General features: G+C 47.1%; 1 protein-coding gene and 1 long non-coding RNA gene across 3 annotated transcripts in view; one reads left to right on the plus strand and one right to left on the minus strand.

Moving 5' to 3' along the window:
- Positions 1–1071: 1071 nt before the first annotated feature.
- Positions 1072–17665, minus strand: part of LBH (LBH regulator of WNT signaling pathway) — a 29468-nt gene continuing 12874 nt past the window's right edge. For both annotated transcript variants that reach the window (XM_058668124.1, XM_004582709.2), the window contains exon 3: positions 1072–1445. In XM_058668124.1, coding sequence (XP_058524107.1) covers positions 1257–1445 — 189 coding nt within the window. In that variant the 3' untranslated portion in view covers positions 1072–1256. The remainder of the gene's footprint in view (positions 1446–17665) is intronic.
- On the plus strand, positions 6541–7937 carry LOC131481026 (uncharacterized). The gene is made up of 2 exons (XR_009245996.1): positions 6541–6672; positions 7796–7937. It is a non-coding gene; the product is annotated as an uncharacterized LOC131481026 (long non-coding RNA).

Consider the following 17665-nt stretch of genomic DNA (forward strand, 5'->3'; position numbering starts at 1 on the left):
TGAAGCCCTTACAGGAAACAGGTGGGAGGTGAGGAAGGAAGGAGCACTCCCTCACTATGCCTCCCACTCAACTCAGGAGACAACTTGGCCAGAAGCCTGGGGTCTCAGGAAAGCAACCCCCAGGGCAGCAACTCCCAGGCTGCACCAGCTCTCGGGACCTGCCCAGTAAGAAACAGAAAAAGCCAGCTCTACTCTTCATCTGGCTCCCACAAGCCACAGAGGCCAAGGACTCACAACAGTGAGTGGTGCAGCTGGCCAAACAGGCTGGAATTCTCAGCAGATCGGGAACCACTCTGACTGGTACCTGAAGCTGGGGCTGCCGCGTGCGTGGTGGTAAGGCCAGGCAAGGGCCTGGATGAGCCACTGCTTTTGCTGAACTCTTGAGAGCAAGGCTGGGGGCAGAGGGAGGGCTTCCGAGGGTGGGACCTTCCTGTTGCTGGGGGTGTCTGCCTAGGGGCCTCCAAGAACAGGAAGTGCTCTTACTACTCTGCAAAGGGTTGGCGGAAAAGGGTAAATCAAAGGAGGATCACTCAAAGGCGCAGCCTCGAAAAACCTCTCCAGGTGACCTGGACTGTAAGAGCTGGCCGCAGCAGGAGCCAAGTCCAAGGGTCAGGCAGGGGAGGAGTGCCCAACTGGGGCAGAGCGGGGGTGAGGGTGCTGTTCCTTTCCTGTGTATTCCCTCCAGCAGGGCTGCCCCTGTTCCCAGGCCCTTTTCCCTGCTAGAGCCCAGCACACCTGGAACCAAAGCATAGGTGGCAGTGGTGAGGCTGGAGGGAAAAGAGCAGTGAATTTCCTGTAACTCCCACAGCAAGGGCCGCCACTGGCTAAATGTTCTCAGGCTTTTTCTCTGTTGCCCCAAGTTGGTTTCCTGGAGCTCTTCTTCTCCAGCCCTCAGCACCCACGCCCACCCCGGCTCCCGTCCCCCTCACCCCCTCGCCTCTGCCCTGAGCCCAGATATCATCGAGGGCCCCAGCCCCACCCCCAGCTCGGAGCAGCTTCCTTCCTCAGAAGCTGTTGCAGGTTGTCAGCGGGCTCCACCGCTCGCCACAGTTCAAAAAAGCAAGAAAAGAAAAAAAAAAAAAAAAAAAAAAAAAAACGATAAACCCAGTGGGGGTTTCGCAGGTGCAAAACGGAAGCCTCCTCGGACATTTTCAGACCCTCCACAACTCGCTCTCTTCTTCCAGGATGGGAAGAACATAGTTCAGAGACAGCTGCCGCCTGCAGACAGGACCGCACCCGGGGAGGCCATGGGGACCCTACTGCTCTTTCTTTTCCTTCGCTTTGTCTTCGCAGTTGTCCTGCTCGTCCTCCTGGACCAAAAACTCCTCCGGTGGCCACCGGAGCTCCCCACTCTCCACCTCCCCCTCTGTGGGCTCCACCACTATAGAGGGCAGGCGGTCCTTCAGCTTGCAGCAGCGGTCAAAGTCTGACGGGTCGGGGAAGATCTGAAAAGAGAGCAGAGCAGATACCTGGTCACATCAGAGCTGGAAGAGACCGGGTCAGTCCCTGTCTCCTGCCTGCATGGGCCAGTCCACACCAGGAACCGGGCTAGGCCCGTAGGATGCCGTGGAGCCAAGGCACACAGTTCTAGGTTAAGGCAAGACTGGAAGCTTTCCCCAAGCCAGGCTTTGATTCTGATCCTGAAGCTGAACACTGGGGGGGGGGGGGGAAGAGGAGGGAGCAGGACCACTGAGTCCTGCAGGTGGGTGTAGCTCATACTCTTTATTTGCACACAAAAGAATTCAGAATCACAGGAAGTCATGTCCCTTTGCAGCAGTTCAAAGCATGAAAGAGGTCTCCACACCAGAAGTTTGCTCTGAAACGTTACAGGTACTTGGTAGAAGCCAGCTACCAGGTGCTTGGCAGACAGGGAGGCAAACCAACAGGTGCCGCTACGGGCTACTTGGAAATACTCCAGCTTAGTTAAGTTGGGTATACTAAATCACCCAGTCTAGAAATTAGTGAGAGGCAGAATGGGCTGTAAAACCAGGTCAGCATGACACCCATGCCTGCACCCCAACCCCATCGAGCCCCTCAAGTAGGAATCTGATGCCAGTGTCCCAGTAATCAGACAGGAAGCATGACCCCCAGGCATAGTCCATCCAGGCTCCTACTGTCTCCCAGCTAGCTTCTTGCTGGACCCACACCTGGAAGAGTCTTCCAAGGTCTTATCATCAAGGCAGCGATTTTGAAAGATCTATTGTATGTCCCAGCCAGAGCTGGCAGCCAGGCGATAAAACCAAGGGCCATGTCTGCTTTGTGGATTCCCTCTGCCTGCACTGCCCTGGGACCACAGATGACCCAGTTCTGTGTCTAGCAGCTTAAGTGTTTAATCTGCTGGGCTGCTGGTCCTTTGCCACTCAATAGCTCCTGGTGACGCACCCGAGAACTGCGGAAAACAGCCCAGTCTAGCATGCCATGGCTCACAAAACCACAGATTGAAGGCAGCTTCAAGGGCATCTCTTCCCATCTCTCCTTTTGACAGTTGAGAAAATCAAGGTCTGGAGGGGTGAAGATTCTGGCTCAAGGCCACTGAGCTGCTTCCAGACTCAAGCAAGACTTGGAGTGGGTGGAGGCAGACAAGGGAAGAAATGCTGGGGCTGCTTGAATAGAGGCAGGAGACAGGTATCTTCAACTCCTAGGAGGTGGATGAAAGGCCCTTCTGTGAACTCAGGCCTCCGGGTTCCCATGCTGCTCCAAGGGTGCCGTTCTTACTGCACCCCAACCCTGGGCCAGCCAAGTCACACTCCGACCACGTCACAGGGCACATAGGGCTTCAGGGCATCACGGGCCTCAATGACGCCACCCGAACCCCCTGCAGATGACTGATTATTAACCATTTATCCAATAAAGACCTATTGCTGGGGATTAAGCCCTAAGCCAGTAGCACAACCAGGCATCATTAAAGACTTAACAAGGCTCATAAAATGTACTGTAATGGCAGCCAGATGGAAAACAAGCCAGGGAGGAGCCAGGCCAGGCCAGGTCAAAGAAGGCTGGGGCAGCTGACCCCGACTCCAGGCTTTCTCCTGTGGCTGCAGCCAGCCCAGATGTTCTGCCTTGGATTGTGCTGGGCACACAGAGAGGCAGGTGCTGTGTGGGGACTAGGTCAGGCTTCCTACAGCTGTGGAGCTGGAGTTCTGCTCTGGGGGTGAGGACACAAAGCACCATAGAGTTTACAAAGCTCTTTCAGACGCGCCCCCAACCCCCCTCCCTAACCCACTCCACCATTGCTGCGTCCTCACTGCCTCCCTCCAGGCAGGCAGCAAGACCCTCGGACTCTGAGAGTCACGTGACTGATCAAGTATTCAAACCTAGGTCTGAGGGCTTGGGGCACCTGTTCCTTAGAAAAATATAAGGATGCCACTGGGTCCATGTCCCCATCTCAGAGATGGAAAATAGACCAAGCAAGGTGAGTGGGACTCACCCAGTCAAGAGGCCCCAGTTTAGGCACCTAACTAGTTAGCCAGTTCCAAAGATGAGCTTGCTAGTCTAGAACCTTCAGGAGCCCAAGGCAAAGCTGTGCGATGTCCCCAAAGAGACAGACACCTGACCTTGCACGGCTCCGGCCCCTACCTCCCTCCTCTGACAGTACAAGCAGAGGTCTGACGCCCACCTGTTGGCTTCTTGGCTGAAAGAGGAAAACAAGGACATTCTGATTATGGCCACCAAACTCAGGAAGAGCAAAAGGGAGAGGGCAAAGCCAGCAACAGCAGGAAGAGGACAGCAAGGGTACAAACACTGGATTTCGTCTCAAGCTAGTGGTGGGTCTTTTGCTAATGTAAAGCGGAAAAGGCCAAAATGATGAGGATGAGGAGGATGGATAAAATATTTCCTGAGCAGAATCTCCACTGTCACAATCATATTTTATGGATGGGGACACTGAAGATGTGTGATTTGCTCAAGGCCACACCTCCAGGCAGTGGCTGACCTGGGGCCCAAGTTCAGACATGTAGAACTCCAAACAAAGCATTTTACTTGATAACATGTTGAGTCAAGCCACAGCGCCCTGATTCTCGCTATGTTTGATTCTCCTCAAACCCATCAAGTCCTCTCCATCTACTGCGCCTCAGTTTCTCCCTCATAAAATGGGTACAAGTTATCATCAAAGATGAGAAAATACCATGATGACACAAGCTGACTGCAAATTCCAATGTGTTCCTTGGAGCAATTTCAAAGAGTCTACAGCGAGCCTCCCCTCCCTAGGCAAGACACAGCACAGTTCAGACAATGTCTTTCTTTTTTTTTTTTTCTATTGTTGAGGTTTTTTTATATATTTTATTTTTTTTATTCATTGATTACATTGTATTATGTGATACAGTTTCGTTGGAACTGGGAATCACCCCACCCCTCCCCCCACCCCTCCCCCCATGTGGAATGTTCACCTTGTTGCATATCCACTGATCAAGTACAGTTGAGAGTCCCTCTTTGTAAGCATAAACTAAACATACAGTCCAACATCTTATAGTCCAATCTAGTTCCTCAGCTTCCTGGGGAGACCCTGTCCGGTCCGAGGGCAGAACCATCAGATTATCAACCCGATCAATTAAAGGCTCCAACATACCCTCAGCAACAATTAACTTCGTTGTGTAACTAATAGTTATAGTATTGAGTAACCAGTATGTTAAAAACAATTGCAATTTCTTAACCATCTTCTGTGATCACCTCATTCAGACAATGTCTTTCAAACCCAGAGCTGCATGGCCAAGTCTTTTAAGTCCTCAGGGGAAGCCCCAGCACTGAACTCCTGGGACTGCTGAATTGCCTGAGAACTTTGCCCCCGAATTGCTCAAAGAACATACCATTAAAAATTTTTTTTTACAAAGCTTGTTAACTGTATATTTTAAAAATCATTAGAATAATCTAATTCTCCCATCAGAGACTTTATTATCAGATTATATCTATTTATGCTTCTGAAAATTGTAGCTCTCTCCACAAATATACAAAAAGCACCCAGAACCAAAACAGCTTCTGGTTTCCTTTCAAAGAGACAGAAAGCCTTGCAAAATGTTGCTGAGTATTTTGCCAGCACAATCTTATCTCCGACAGCTGCTTAAAAGCCTGACCCTAAGGAGGTCAACATTTTTCCACTAAGTCATGCTTTTTAATCATCCAGGCAGCAGAAAAATGAGAGGTTGCAACTACAATTTGTGGGGTGGGAGAGGCAGTGGAAAAAGGACAGGAGTCAGACTTGCCAAGCACATGACAGGTAGGGTTGAGGCAGCAGGCCAGCCTGGCATGCTGTTTGCCTGCAGGCACTGGCAAGCAATAAAGGACTACTCTGTCCCAAAAAGAAACTGCTTCTGGTTCTTAAACTTCTTGCCCCACGGTGTACCTTCTGTTCGGACTGTAGAAAGTTGAAACACAAAACCAACAAACCCTTTCCCTCTCCCTTCTGCAACAAAAGCTCCAAAAAGACCTCCAGGGCAAGGCAGGTGGAAAAGCATCCATCCCCCCCTCCCGCCCACCCCCCTGGCTAAGATCCTTTAGCTCTGCACTTTCTACCGTCTACCAATGCCAGATTCTTCAACCTGGCTTCATAGACTGATCACTTAGATGAAATGAACGGACATCAAGTTCCTTTCTTTGCAAATAAAGTGAAATTTTTATTTTTTTTGTTAGAGTAGGGAAAGAAAGAGAGCTCCCGTCTACTGGTTAACTCCCCAAATGCCTGCAAAAGCTGAGGCTGGGTCGGGTGGAGAAGTCAGGAATCAGGAAATCAACCCAGGTCTCCCATATGAGTAACAGAGACCTAACTGCTTCAGTTGCCACCTGCTGATTCACAAGGTACACATCAATAGGAAGTTGGAATTAGAAGTAGAGTCAGGACACAAACCTAGACTATTTTATATGGGGTTTGAACACTTGCTCCCCAAGAACAAATGTACCCTCACTGTGCAGGAAGAGCAGACAATCAACCTTAGTGATGATAATTTCAGGTAAACTTGACCAGGTGACCCCCAATTCCAGCTAGCCCTCAGTGTTTCAGGAATTCACATGGATTCACTAAAACAGTCCAGGTAACTTTAGGGCCATCTAAAAAGAAGAGAGGATGGAGTTTAGAGGCTGATAGAGCTGAGATTCTGGTGGTTAGTTCTGCACTGTCCAATGGAACATCCTGCAACAATGGCAGGATTCTCTGTTATCCAATACTTAGAACCACTAGCCACACATGGCTGTCAAGCAGTTGAAACGTGGCTGTCAAGCAGTTGAAACGTGGCTGTCATTTTAAATCTGATGAGTATAAATGTATACTCAAGCAAACAGAATATGAACACAAATGTGATCTAAGTGTAACTGGCTGCCCATGGCAAGCGGCCATTGCCTCAGAGGGATGGTACAGCCTGAGGATGATGAAAATAGGTCTGGGCCAACTCGGCATGTTCGGTGACCTGACCAACACTAGCGGCCCCTGAGCCAAGAACTCGGAGCCCGGGGCAAGCTTCTGGTGATGAGGGATTTGTCAGCGGGTTTTTTGCTCACGTGGAAACAACTGCCGGTGATTCAGCTCCTGTTTCACCCACGGCGGGGAACTGGAAGGGCAACACCAGGCCTCCACAGCCCCAGTTTTGGGGATCCAGCTATCAGCTGTCTGCCTCTAAGCCAGGTGACCTCAACCTGGCTGTCTCTGGAATGGGGAGAGGAAGAGGGCTGGCACCTGGCGTGGAAAATGTGAGTGATGTTGATGGGAACCGCCCTGCCCTGCCTTGTGCATCCCGGAGCCAGCCTCTCTGACCAACACCCAAGGCCGGTCACAAAGAGGGCGGGAGGGCTTGGCCCAGAACTGAGAGATGCTAATGGGGAAAGCGGACACCCGCAGGTGGAAGAGATGAAAGGTGGCTAAGTGAACACAAAAGGCCTAATGACAGGTTCTGCAAGCTGAGAGCAGGGTGGGGATGGAGGGAGGAGGTGTGCTGGGGTGGGGAGAACAGAGGGTCTGAAATAAGCAGGCTAGTTGCCCAGGCTTTGTTTAGAAAGCCGCACAGAAAGCATGTGCCCTCTCCTTCCCCAGGGGAGAGGAGCCCCACCTAGGCCTGCGATGGAAAGTGGCTGCACCTGTGAGTGCTACCGTTCACCCAGCCCCCATCTCTCACTGTCTCTGTGACTTTTTCCTGCTCATTTCAATTTCACCAAGCTGCCCCTGCTGCGTGCTGGTGAAAGCAGGTAGGCTTTTGCCCTTGGTTCACTATCCGTGGAGCGGTCGCCCTGTGCGTGTGCTGAGTGTCAGAGGGCCATGACACAGCCTGACAGGCACCCAGCCATGCAGCCCAGCCCCTTGCTCACCTTCTCTGTAAATTCAGGTTAATCGGATTCATGCTAATTCAGATCCGGTAGGATTTGCTGAGAATCAAACACTGGAATGTGTGAACATGCTCTATAAACTCTAAATGCCTAACACGGACTCTCGTTATACACAGCTGGGGTCCCCACGGAACATTTCCAGCAAGGGTCTGCAAAGTGAAAGGCAACGGCCTGGGCAGGAGCACAAGCCCAGCACTCCTGGGCTCCTGCTCACAAAGCCTAGGCCAGGTTCTCCGCAGGAAGGGCTGTGACATCCCCCACTTCCCTCCCAGAGCCTCTTTCCCAGGGCACAGCCTTGCCCAGACTCCCAGCAGCCCAGACTCCCTGCTGCCCAAGGTCTTCCCACCCCACACCTCCTCCCTCTGTCGGCCTCCTCCAGGGGCCTGCAGCCAGTCAGTCAGATCCCTCCTGCCCCCAGCTTCCCAAAGGCTGGATTTCATATTTTCCCTGCAGAACAACAATGGATCTGCCTTGTGTGTTTATTCGTTCCTAGGAGGGGCTGGCTTCTAACAATGGACAGATCTCCCAGCAGCCTGTGCGCTGCCCAGGAGGAAGAAATGAAGGCGCAGCAGCAGATTCACCAGAAAACTCTCCCCTGACGCCCGATGAAGGCAAGAAATGTGAGCTTTGCAATACTCGCCATGTACTATTTTGTTATAATTGTGCTATGATGACCTGCGTTTTACTGGCTTTGCAGCGTGAAATGCAGATGGGATGGACAGGCAGAGCATTTGGAAAGGTAGGAGAGCAACGGGTTGCATTCAGGGAGGGAAGCGCCTTTTCTTTCTTGAGCCAGCAGCCAGCATTTCATGCACATCTCTGAGCTGCTCCCCTGGCTTGCAGCTGAGGGGTCCCTACCTGGGCCCCTCCTGCTCATTCCTGGTGCCTCTCATCTACCAGGGCACTTGAGCAGGGATCTGGGACTTGATCACAGCAGCTGGGTCACCTTCCTCTGGATCAAAAGTGCTTAAGCCTCCAGCCTTGAAACTTGAAAAAAAAAAAAGGAAATCCTGCGGATAAACACCATCTTTTATAAACATCGTTCAAACACACACCCATCCTGCCAGCCAGGAGTTTCAAGTTTCAATTAATTAGTGCTAATTGCTACTGATAGCTCTGGGCCCAGTGAACCCATGAGGCTTGTGGAAGGTTAGAGAATGTTCTCAGAGTTCTTGGGGGCAGTGAGAAAGGACTGCAGCTATCTGGAGTAGACAAGTTCCAGTCCCCGTGCCTCGCTGACTGTGTCATCAATGCCCTCTTGGAAGGACCAGGATTGCTGGTCCCTCCCGAGACCTCTGCGCATCTCCACCATTACTGCCCGGGGTCCCACGTATACACCTTGTCTCTCTCAGGAAGCCTGGTAGGACCCAGGTTGAAGTGCAAGACAGGCAATTGAATTGTAACATGAGAGTACATGAAGTTCATTGATAAGGTTTCATCAGATACCACCTTGCCAGTGACATTTCTAACTATGCTCTCTCTCTTTGCCTTGCTTTGGAAGCTAAGATCTCAAATATTTCAACCGGTGCCATAGCCTTCCCATCTTTGCCTGTCATTCCCTTCCTAAACCTTACCATGTGGCCTCCAAACAAACCCATCCCTGCATGCCAACTCTTAAATCTCTGAGGACTTGCCTGCAGCTCTACCCCATGGCCTTTGGCTTGGCTGTTAGTCACTACCACTTCTGCACATAACCAGGCCAGCTCACCTCATCCCCAAAGTAAAACCCACCTGCCGATGCCTCCTCTGAAGTTAAAAAGCTCCCCCAAACAGAAAGTCTCACTTGATGGTAGCTCCCGGGGAGGGCCTGGAGAATGTAGTGGGTCCCAGTTTTAGCTCCGGGGCTGACAACATGAGGTAGACAGGGCTCTCCCAGAGGAGCTGATGTCTGCTGCACTCTCATCAAGCCTACCCTGTCTGCAGCTGGGCTCCTCAAGGCTCAAGTGCTAAGATCCTTTCTGGAAAGGGGTATCCATGGAGCGACAATTTTGTCGTAATAATACTAGGGTGTCCTTTACTTGTCTCACTGTATTGACACTGAGCCAATGGTACACAAGGCAGTAATAGGTCTAACTGTTGCCACTTTGGGAAGAATTAATCCAGTGGCCACCAACTGTACTTGCTACCCTTGTCCTGTCCACCACCTCTCACTCATGATGGAAATGAAAATCAAAGTCTCGATGTCCTTGTTAAGCAGTGAAAATTCATTTTTATGAAATATTGACTCAAATACACGTTGTTTTGATAGTCTAACTGGAAAGGCAGCATGCAGTGTTTCTGCCACACAGGGAAGTGCGATGGCCACCTCGAGGAAAAGGACTCGGGGGACTGAGCAGGCAGATGCACCAACCACTCTTTGCATGAACACTGTTTTTACTTGAAGTGAAGACTGATCAACAGACTACAGTTATTCCAACATGGGTACCTGACAGGAACTTTCTCAAGCCCAAAGTGACTCTTACTTTGAGGAAAATAACTGATAGTATTTGTTATCAATAGTAAAAATAGAGCTTTCAAGCGAAAAATAGAATTTCAGGAAACTTGTATTGGCCACCACACGCATGACAACTTCCCAGCACTTAAAAACATTAATGAGTCCACTGGAGACATTCTAACCAAGGTGATCTTCTAAAAGTTGTATGCGTTAACATTTGGAAGATCTGCACACTTGGGGAAACCATATTTTTCAAGGGGTCAGTGCATTGCCCAAAAAAAGCTGAACCAGGGAAAGGATTCACTCAGTGTCTAAGACAGGCTAATGAATTACAACACAGGAGCATCAGGAGTGTGTTCATAATGTTTCAGAAACCACGTTCACCCTGCCATTCAGGACAGCACCCTGACCTGATGTTGAGTGAGGTATCAAAGAAATGTCTGAAAAGACCTCAGATCCTTCTTCCTTTGGTAAACACAGCTCAGCAAAGGCCAGATTTTCTTCATTTACTTCAAGCGATGCTCAAGGCAACAGATGGACTGAAAGACACACGTGACAGTCTAGACATCTTCTAATAAACCAGGCATTAAGCTAACTTGCAAAAATGGCAAAACAGTGCCTCACTTCTCGCCAAACTTGTTCTGTTTTGGAAAATCTATTTTTATTTTAAAAAGTTATTTATATTAACATGTAATGATTTTATTGTTATATTCAAAATGAATTCATAAGATCTAAACATTCTTCTTTTCATTTCTTACACAATAAACATCAAATGACTTAATCCCCATAAACAAAAGCTCTTTGGGTGGTCTTAAATAATTTTTAAGAGCATAAAAGGGACTGAAACTATAAAGTTTGAGAACCATGGGCTTGGAGAAAAAGAAATATCCTTAGGAAGATGACCTTGTAAATCAAGTTTGAAAGACAACAGCCAATACTTCAAAAGGTTCATGCTTGATGCAGTGAAAAAACAGACTTATTTTGGTGCAAAAAAATTGAAATCTATGCATTTGAGGGGCCTTCAAACATTTGTGAAAATGCGCATTATAACAAAGCTACACTTAGGCCTTTAAAAATCTTTGTACCAAAATAAACTCATCCTTCACCTCTGCTTTCCACCAACTTTTTGAAGCACCTTCCTATCTGAAAACTGTGGAAGATGTACTGGGATCCAAAAAGATGTCTTCAAATATGTGAAAGGCTCAAATGAGGAAAGGATCCAGTTTTTGTTTATTTTTATTCATTTATTTTTTAACTCCAGCAGGTAAGGATAGAGGACTTTATCCATTCTACAACTTTCTAATGAAAATGATCAAGAATTACTCTCTCACTTATCAAAGGTAAATTCTGACCTAGCAAGATGCTGCTGAAAGCCCTTATCAAGGTACCTGGACCAATCTCAAAGCTGATCTTTCACTCTGAGATGCTACGAGACCATAGATTGGATTCCTAGGACCATGTAAACACCCATGTTTCCCAAACCTTTTGCTTGCAAATTTCTAAAAAAAAAGTTCAAACAACTGTTATCTAATTTTCGACTGTCATAAACCTTCTGATACATCAATACTTTAAAACAGCACTTTGAGAACACTCTTTTTTAAGATTTATTTATTTTACTTTAATGTCAGTGTTAAACAGAACAAGAGGGAGAGACAGAGAAGGATCACATATCTTCTGGTTCACTCCCCAATGGCCACAATGGCCAGAGCTGAAATCATCTGAAGCCAGGAGCCAAGGGCTTCCCCTGGATCTCCCACCCAGAAAGTGTGTGCAAAGGCCCAAGGCATTGGTCCATCCTCTACTGGTTTCCCAGGTTATAAGCAGGAAGCTGGATGGGAAGTAGAGCAGCCAAGATTCAAACTGGCACCCATATGGGATGCCAGCTCCACAGGCAGAAGATGTGCCTGATATACCACTGTGCCAGTCCCATTAAAACACTTTTAAATGTGCTTCATGGGGTACAAAATCCATAGCAATTTGATGCCAATCATTGCTTATTTTAAAAACCATGAGCATTCTCATATCAAATATTTTATTATTCCTTTCTTTACTTGAGATTATATTTCTATTCTACCTCTCCAAAGAATTTTCCTTATTAGAATATTTATGTTTAAAAGTTTTTGGGCAGGTGCTGTGGTACAATGGGATAAGCCACTGCCTGTATTGCTGGTATCCCATATGGTCCCTAGCTGCTCCACTTCTGATCCAGCTCCCCACCAAAGGCTTAGGAAAGCAGCAGCAGATGGTCCAAATCCTTGGGCCCCCGTACCCATGCAAGAGACCTGGAAGAAGCTCCTGGCCCCTGGCTTCATCTGGCCAGTCATTGTGGTCATTTGGGGAGTGAGCCAGTGAATGGAAGATCCTTTCTCTTCTCTCTGTAACTCTGCCTTTTCAGTTTAAATAAAGGTTCACTTTTAAACAGTTTTTAGTCGCTGGGCCCGGTGCAATAGCCTAAGTAGCTAAATTCTTGCCTTATATGCGCTGGAATCCCATATGGGCACCAGTTCGTGTCCCGGCTGCTCCATTTCCTTTCTAACTCCCTGCTTGTGACCTGGGAAAGCGGTAGAGGATGATCCGAGGCCTTGGGACCCTGCACCCATGTGTGAGACCTAGAAGAAGCTCCTAGCTCCCAGCTTCAGATCAGCTTAGCTCCAGCCATTGCAGCCACTTGGGGAGTGAGCCAGTAGACAGAAGATCTTTCTTTCTGTCTCTTTTTCTCTGTAAATAAATCTTTTTTAAAAAAGCTTTTAGTCACTAGCTTTTCCTACTTCTCTACAATAAAACGTTGTGGTTATTTAAAATATAACATTTTGTAACATGTCCCGGGACTACAAGGTTTTGTAATGAGAGAAAACCATTCTAGATCAGAAATAGTTAAGCAAACACAAAGGTAAATTTTTATTGATTCATTTCTTTATTGTGACAGATGGCTGAGATTTATGGGGCTTCCTAGACAGCAAGGGTTTGAACAATCCATTTGTGGGATGCTCCCAAGGTTTCTATACTTGGGAAAGACAGCTTAAAAGATTCAGCAGGGTGGGCCCAGTGTGGTGGCCTTGCATGCACCAAGATACCATATGGGCACTGGTTGCTATCCCAGCAGTCCGGCTTCCCATCCAGCTCCCTGCTTGTGGCCTGGGAAAGAAGTAGAGGGTGGCCCAAAGCTTTGGGACCCTGCACCCGCATGGAAGACCCAGAAGAAGTCCCTGGCTCCTGGCTTCGGATTGGCTCAGTTCCAGCTGTTGTGGCTACTTAGGGAGTGAACCAGCAGGTGAGAGATCTTTCTGTCTCTTTTTCTCTTTGTAATTCTGACTTTTCAATAAAAAATTTTTAAAAATCTTAAAAAGATTCAGGAGTGTGGGCAGGTGCTTTCCTAGTGAGGTAGAAACGGGGTGAGGGAAAGGAGGCAAAGGACGCTGGAGCAGCCAGCCTTGGGGTCTGCACTTTAGGTGAAGCCACGGGTGGAAGCTAGAGGCATAGAGATGGATTTCCTGAAAACTCTCCCCACCGCCAAATCCCCTGGAAAGTTCCTGTGAGCCCAGGGGCAGCTGTGCTCCTGTCTGATACTTTGTTCACACGGGAAGCAGTGTATACAAAGAAGCATTATTAAGAAGTCATTTGGCATGGAAATCGGCAGGACCAAAGTGCCAAGGAAAACAGCCAGGAAGGATCCTGATCATTAAACTGCCACATTCAAGTGAACAAATATCCAGGCAAATACAGACATTACAGCGAACTGCTGGCTGGCCTCTGATAACACTTCCATCTAGGATGGCAGATGCAATTCTGGAAGACCAAAAATCCCTACCGGGTAACGCCAGTGAAGTTTCCTGAATTATCCTGTAGACTTTCCCGCTCTGGCGAATCTGTTTGCTAGTCCTCATCCTCCCTGGGATAGCCACCTACCACCAGTATTTCCTCTTTCCTCAGTGGTTGAAAATGTTTTTTTAAAGCTGAAAATGTTTCTTTAAAGCTGAAACACTATTAAAGGAACAGTAGAAATTGAAATGGTATTTCAATGCCATAGGTAGTGGTCGTAGAAAAGTACTTTTTAAAAGTTTTCTGGGTTAACGCCTAACTAAACTTCACAGCCACCAGGAATGTGTGGATCCTTCAGGAACCCAGGCCTGGGATTTAATGCTGCAAAGCTCCCAAGGGATCTGGTAAAGCAGTTGAATAGGATTCCCTTGGATGCTGAGCCCAAGACCTCCATGGTGTTTATGTCTACATTTGCAGCTCAACCCCTCTACTGCAGGCAAGCCATAGTCTCCACCCCCAACCTTGCAAATTCATGAGCCCAGGGAAGCCAAGATGTTGCTAGGATTACTATCTAGTCAACCTTCATGGGTCTCTGGGTCACTAGTGGTCATACAGTTCTTCAGTGTCATTAAGAAAATGAAAGAGACCAGGAGAGTAGTCGACAGCTCACATACATTCGTCATCCAGAGAGTGTGCCGAGATACCTCGCAGGGGTTTGCAGAATGATCATCAGTCATTCTGAGATGCTGGTTAAACATCAGTAATGATCATCGTGCTCAAGCAAGCAATGAACACATCACAACTCCTAAACACTTCAAGATAATCAAACACTATTCTAACTCGACCCCCAAAGCTGCCCCACCATGTCACCTCTATGGAGCCCACAGCCCTCCACGATTCTGTCTGTCAGAGCTTTCAATGCCAGGAGCTCATATTCTGATCAGCTCTTTTATTTCTGTTTTCTGTTTTTAAGGTAATATACAATCAAGAGGCCTGATGTTCTCTTAGCATCTTTGAGTCAGTAATAATTCCAGCAATTTTCCCCAAAGAAACAGCCAGACGTGGCAGATATTTACATAAAATTATGCAGAAAGCAGTATTATTTGTTAGAACAAGATATTCCACAACCTAAATATTCATCCATAGTAAGTAGCGAATAGCAAAAGAAATACTATTTTATGCAGAAAATCAAATGACCAGAACGCAGTCACAACATCATCTTCAGTGAAAAAAGGATTCGCTGCAGCATGCACTGTGTAAACTCAATTTTATTCCTTAAATACAACTGCATTAAAAATAGTGAAACTTAACAGGCCAAAATGTGTCATTCCTAGGAATATGGCTGGTTTTTTAAACATCTTTGTACTACTCTCATTTTCCCAAATTTCTACTAAAAACGAAAATCATCTCTATAAGAATAACATGTAAATGTTTGTCAATCTTTTACCTAAGCTCCAGTGCATACTGAACATACAACACCTAGACACTTGCTCTTTCTTATTTTGACCCAGAAATTCTATTCCTAAGATTCTAAAGAAACATCACAAATTATGCACAATTACATATAAACTATCACATTATTTATAAGAGAAAATACATAAGACCCCAAAACTTTAGCAATTAGAGGAAGGCAAAATAAATTGGGTTTTGACTTTACAATACCTCACTGTTACTGAAATGATAGCTTTGGAGTATTTTTAAATATTTATTTATATTCCTCTACTTGAAAGGCAAAGTAGAGAAAAACAGATCTACCATTCACTGGTTCGCTCCCCAAATGTCTACAGCAGTTGTAGCTGGGCAAGATCAGGGTCAAGAACTAGGGACTCCACTCCATCCAGACCTCCCATGTGGATGGTTGCACATATTTGACCCGTTATCTGCTATTTCCTAGTATACACTAGCAGAAAACATCAAATATGGGATATATGCATCCAAGTAGCAGTTAAGTTCACTGTGTCATACTGCTTGCCCCAGGAGCATTTTTAAGATAAATTATAATGACCCGATACTGTTGGCTTAAGTGCTGTTAAGTAAAACTGCAGACTCCATGACTTGTGATGCTGGCCACATAAAAATGTAAGTGCATTGGAGAAGAAAGACAAAAGATGTTAATACTACTCATTGTGAGCTGTGTACCTGATGAAATTACCACAGCTAGATAAGAAAAACTAAAAAAAAAAAAAAAAAAAAAAAAAAAAATTCCGTAATGGGCTATGTTACTTTTAAAATTTTTTTGAAAAGTAAATATAAAGATAACATATATTTGTCACTAAACATTAAAAAAATTAACAGAGAAGAAGGAAAGGAAAACTCTCCCCCAGTTACAACACCATAGGGGCAGGTATTTGATATATTGCTGAATTGCCACGTGGGAAGCCTGATTCTCACAGCAGAGTGCCTAAGATGGAATCCCAGCTCTGTTCCCAGTTCCAGCTTCCTGCTAAGGGGCACCCCAAGGGGCAGCAGGTAATGGCTGAAGCAGCTGGGGCTCTGTCATGTGGCAGATCTGGACTGAGTTCTTGGACAACAGCTAAGGCCTGGCCCAGCACTGACCATTGCTGGCAATTCAGGAGTGACCCAGCAGACAGGAGCTCTCTTTCTGTCAATCTCTAACTTTGTGTCTCTCTGCCACTCAAATAAATAAATCACAGCTCAGATAAGAGAAATCTTCACAGCATTTATGAAGAAATGTATTATGAAGTATATTCTGAAAAAAAAACTACACATGGATTGAAAATATGTTTTGCACTAAAATGAACTTATCTTCTCATTCCATTCTTTTCCCGTGAACTTTCTGAAGACCTTTCACAGAGGGCTGTGTCTGGAGAAGACATTTAAAAGTTGGGGATATTCAAGAATGTCTCTGAAATTTAAGTTGGACAATGGACTCTGAACTCTCCAAATCAGATGGAAGATGAAATCAGCATCTATTTTAAATTCTGTTGCAGAACAACCCCTCCCTGCCAAATCAAGTTAGGAGAAAGGCCTACACATAAACCTCTTCTGGAAGGAAGTATGCAATGTCCCCTTTGCTCAGGCCAACTCTACCTTATGTCAGAGACCTAGAATCTTCCCTCCTAAAAACTATCCAAAGAAACTTCCAACCAAGAAGCAAGCAGACAGTTCTGTCAACAAAAAGTCACATAGCCTGTTCCATAGAGTCCACCTGACATGAACAAATGACAGGACCGACCAGTGCAGCCCAGGGTGGAGGGGCTGAGGGTCAAAATGCTTAAGATGAAAATGCTAGCTTTTCAACAGTTTACAGAAACTTGGGACAAATTCAGATTTTTTTTTTTTAACATGAGTCTGTGCTTTAAGGGGCCTCAGCCCAGGCAAGGAGTGGAGCAGCAGGCATGGTATGTGTGTATTTCCTGGTGCAGAATCTTTCCAAGGGAGGCTTGAGGCTACAGGAAGGGCGAGCAGCAAGGTGAAGGGCCTGGGCTGGAAAGGAATGAAGCCCCCGCCTTGCTAAGCCCCGTGTGAATGAAGGCCTGTCTTCATCTCCTCCCAGGATTATTTCAGCACTCAGTGCTGAAAGAGCATTTCAGGACAATTCAGCAGACACCCAGGAATAGCTCTTGGCTCCAGTCACAAGATTTGCCACCCAAACGCATCCCTCTCCCTCACCGTACTATCCTCCTTTCTACCCGAGACTGTAAATGCTGATCCTATAAAAATCCACACTATGGGATTGCCAAGGTAAAGAGGATGGTTCTTGTGGCAGGAAAAGGAGAGAAGCAAGGCCCATTCCATCATGCTGTGCTCATGAAGCAACTGTTTATAGGCTACCATGCTGGGCATCACAGACATCGGGAGCAGCCCGAGACACAGCCCCAGGCTCCACTGGGATGCACATACCGCCGCTGGCAGAGGGAGTCTTTTGGACACAGGCTCTTTTGAGAGCAGGCCAGGCTGCAGGGTTCCAGCATGCAGCCAGTGGCCGGGGAAGTAAAGAATGCTTGTTCTCTCCTTGGCTGGGCCACAGACTCGCTGTTGTGATCTGAGACTTGGGGGTCTGGGGGGTGGGGGCATCTCTGCAGGCCCACACCTTCAGGGGACCTTACCCTGCTATGAACCTGGAATTTGTGCCCAGGCTCTGAGGGCAGGAGGGTAAGGAGCTGGGTCCTTACACAAAGTGGACTTGATCTGGACACAGCGGGGAGG

This window comes from Ochotona princeps, chromosome 8 (assembly GCF_030435755.1).
Source record: "Ochotona princeps isolate mOchPri1 chromosome 8, mOchPri1.hap1, whole genome shotgun sequence".
NCBI lineage: Eukaryota > Metazoa > Chordata > Mammalia > Lagomorpha > Ochotonidae > Ochotona > Ochotona princeps.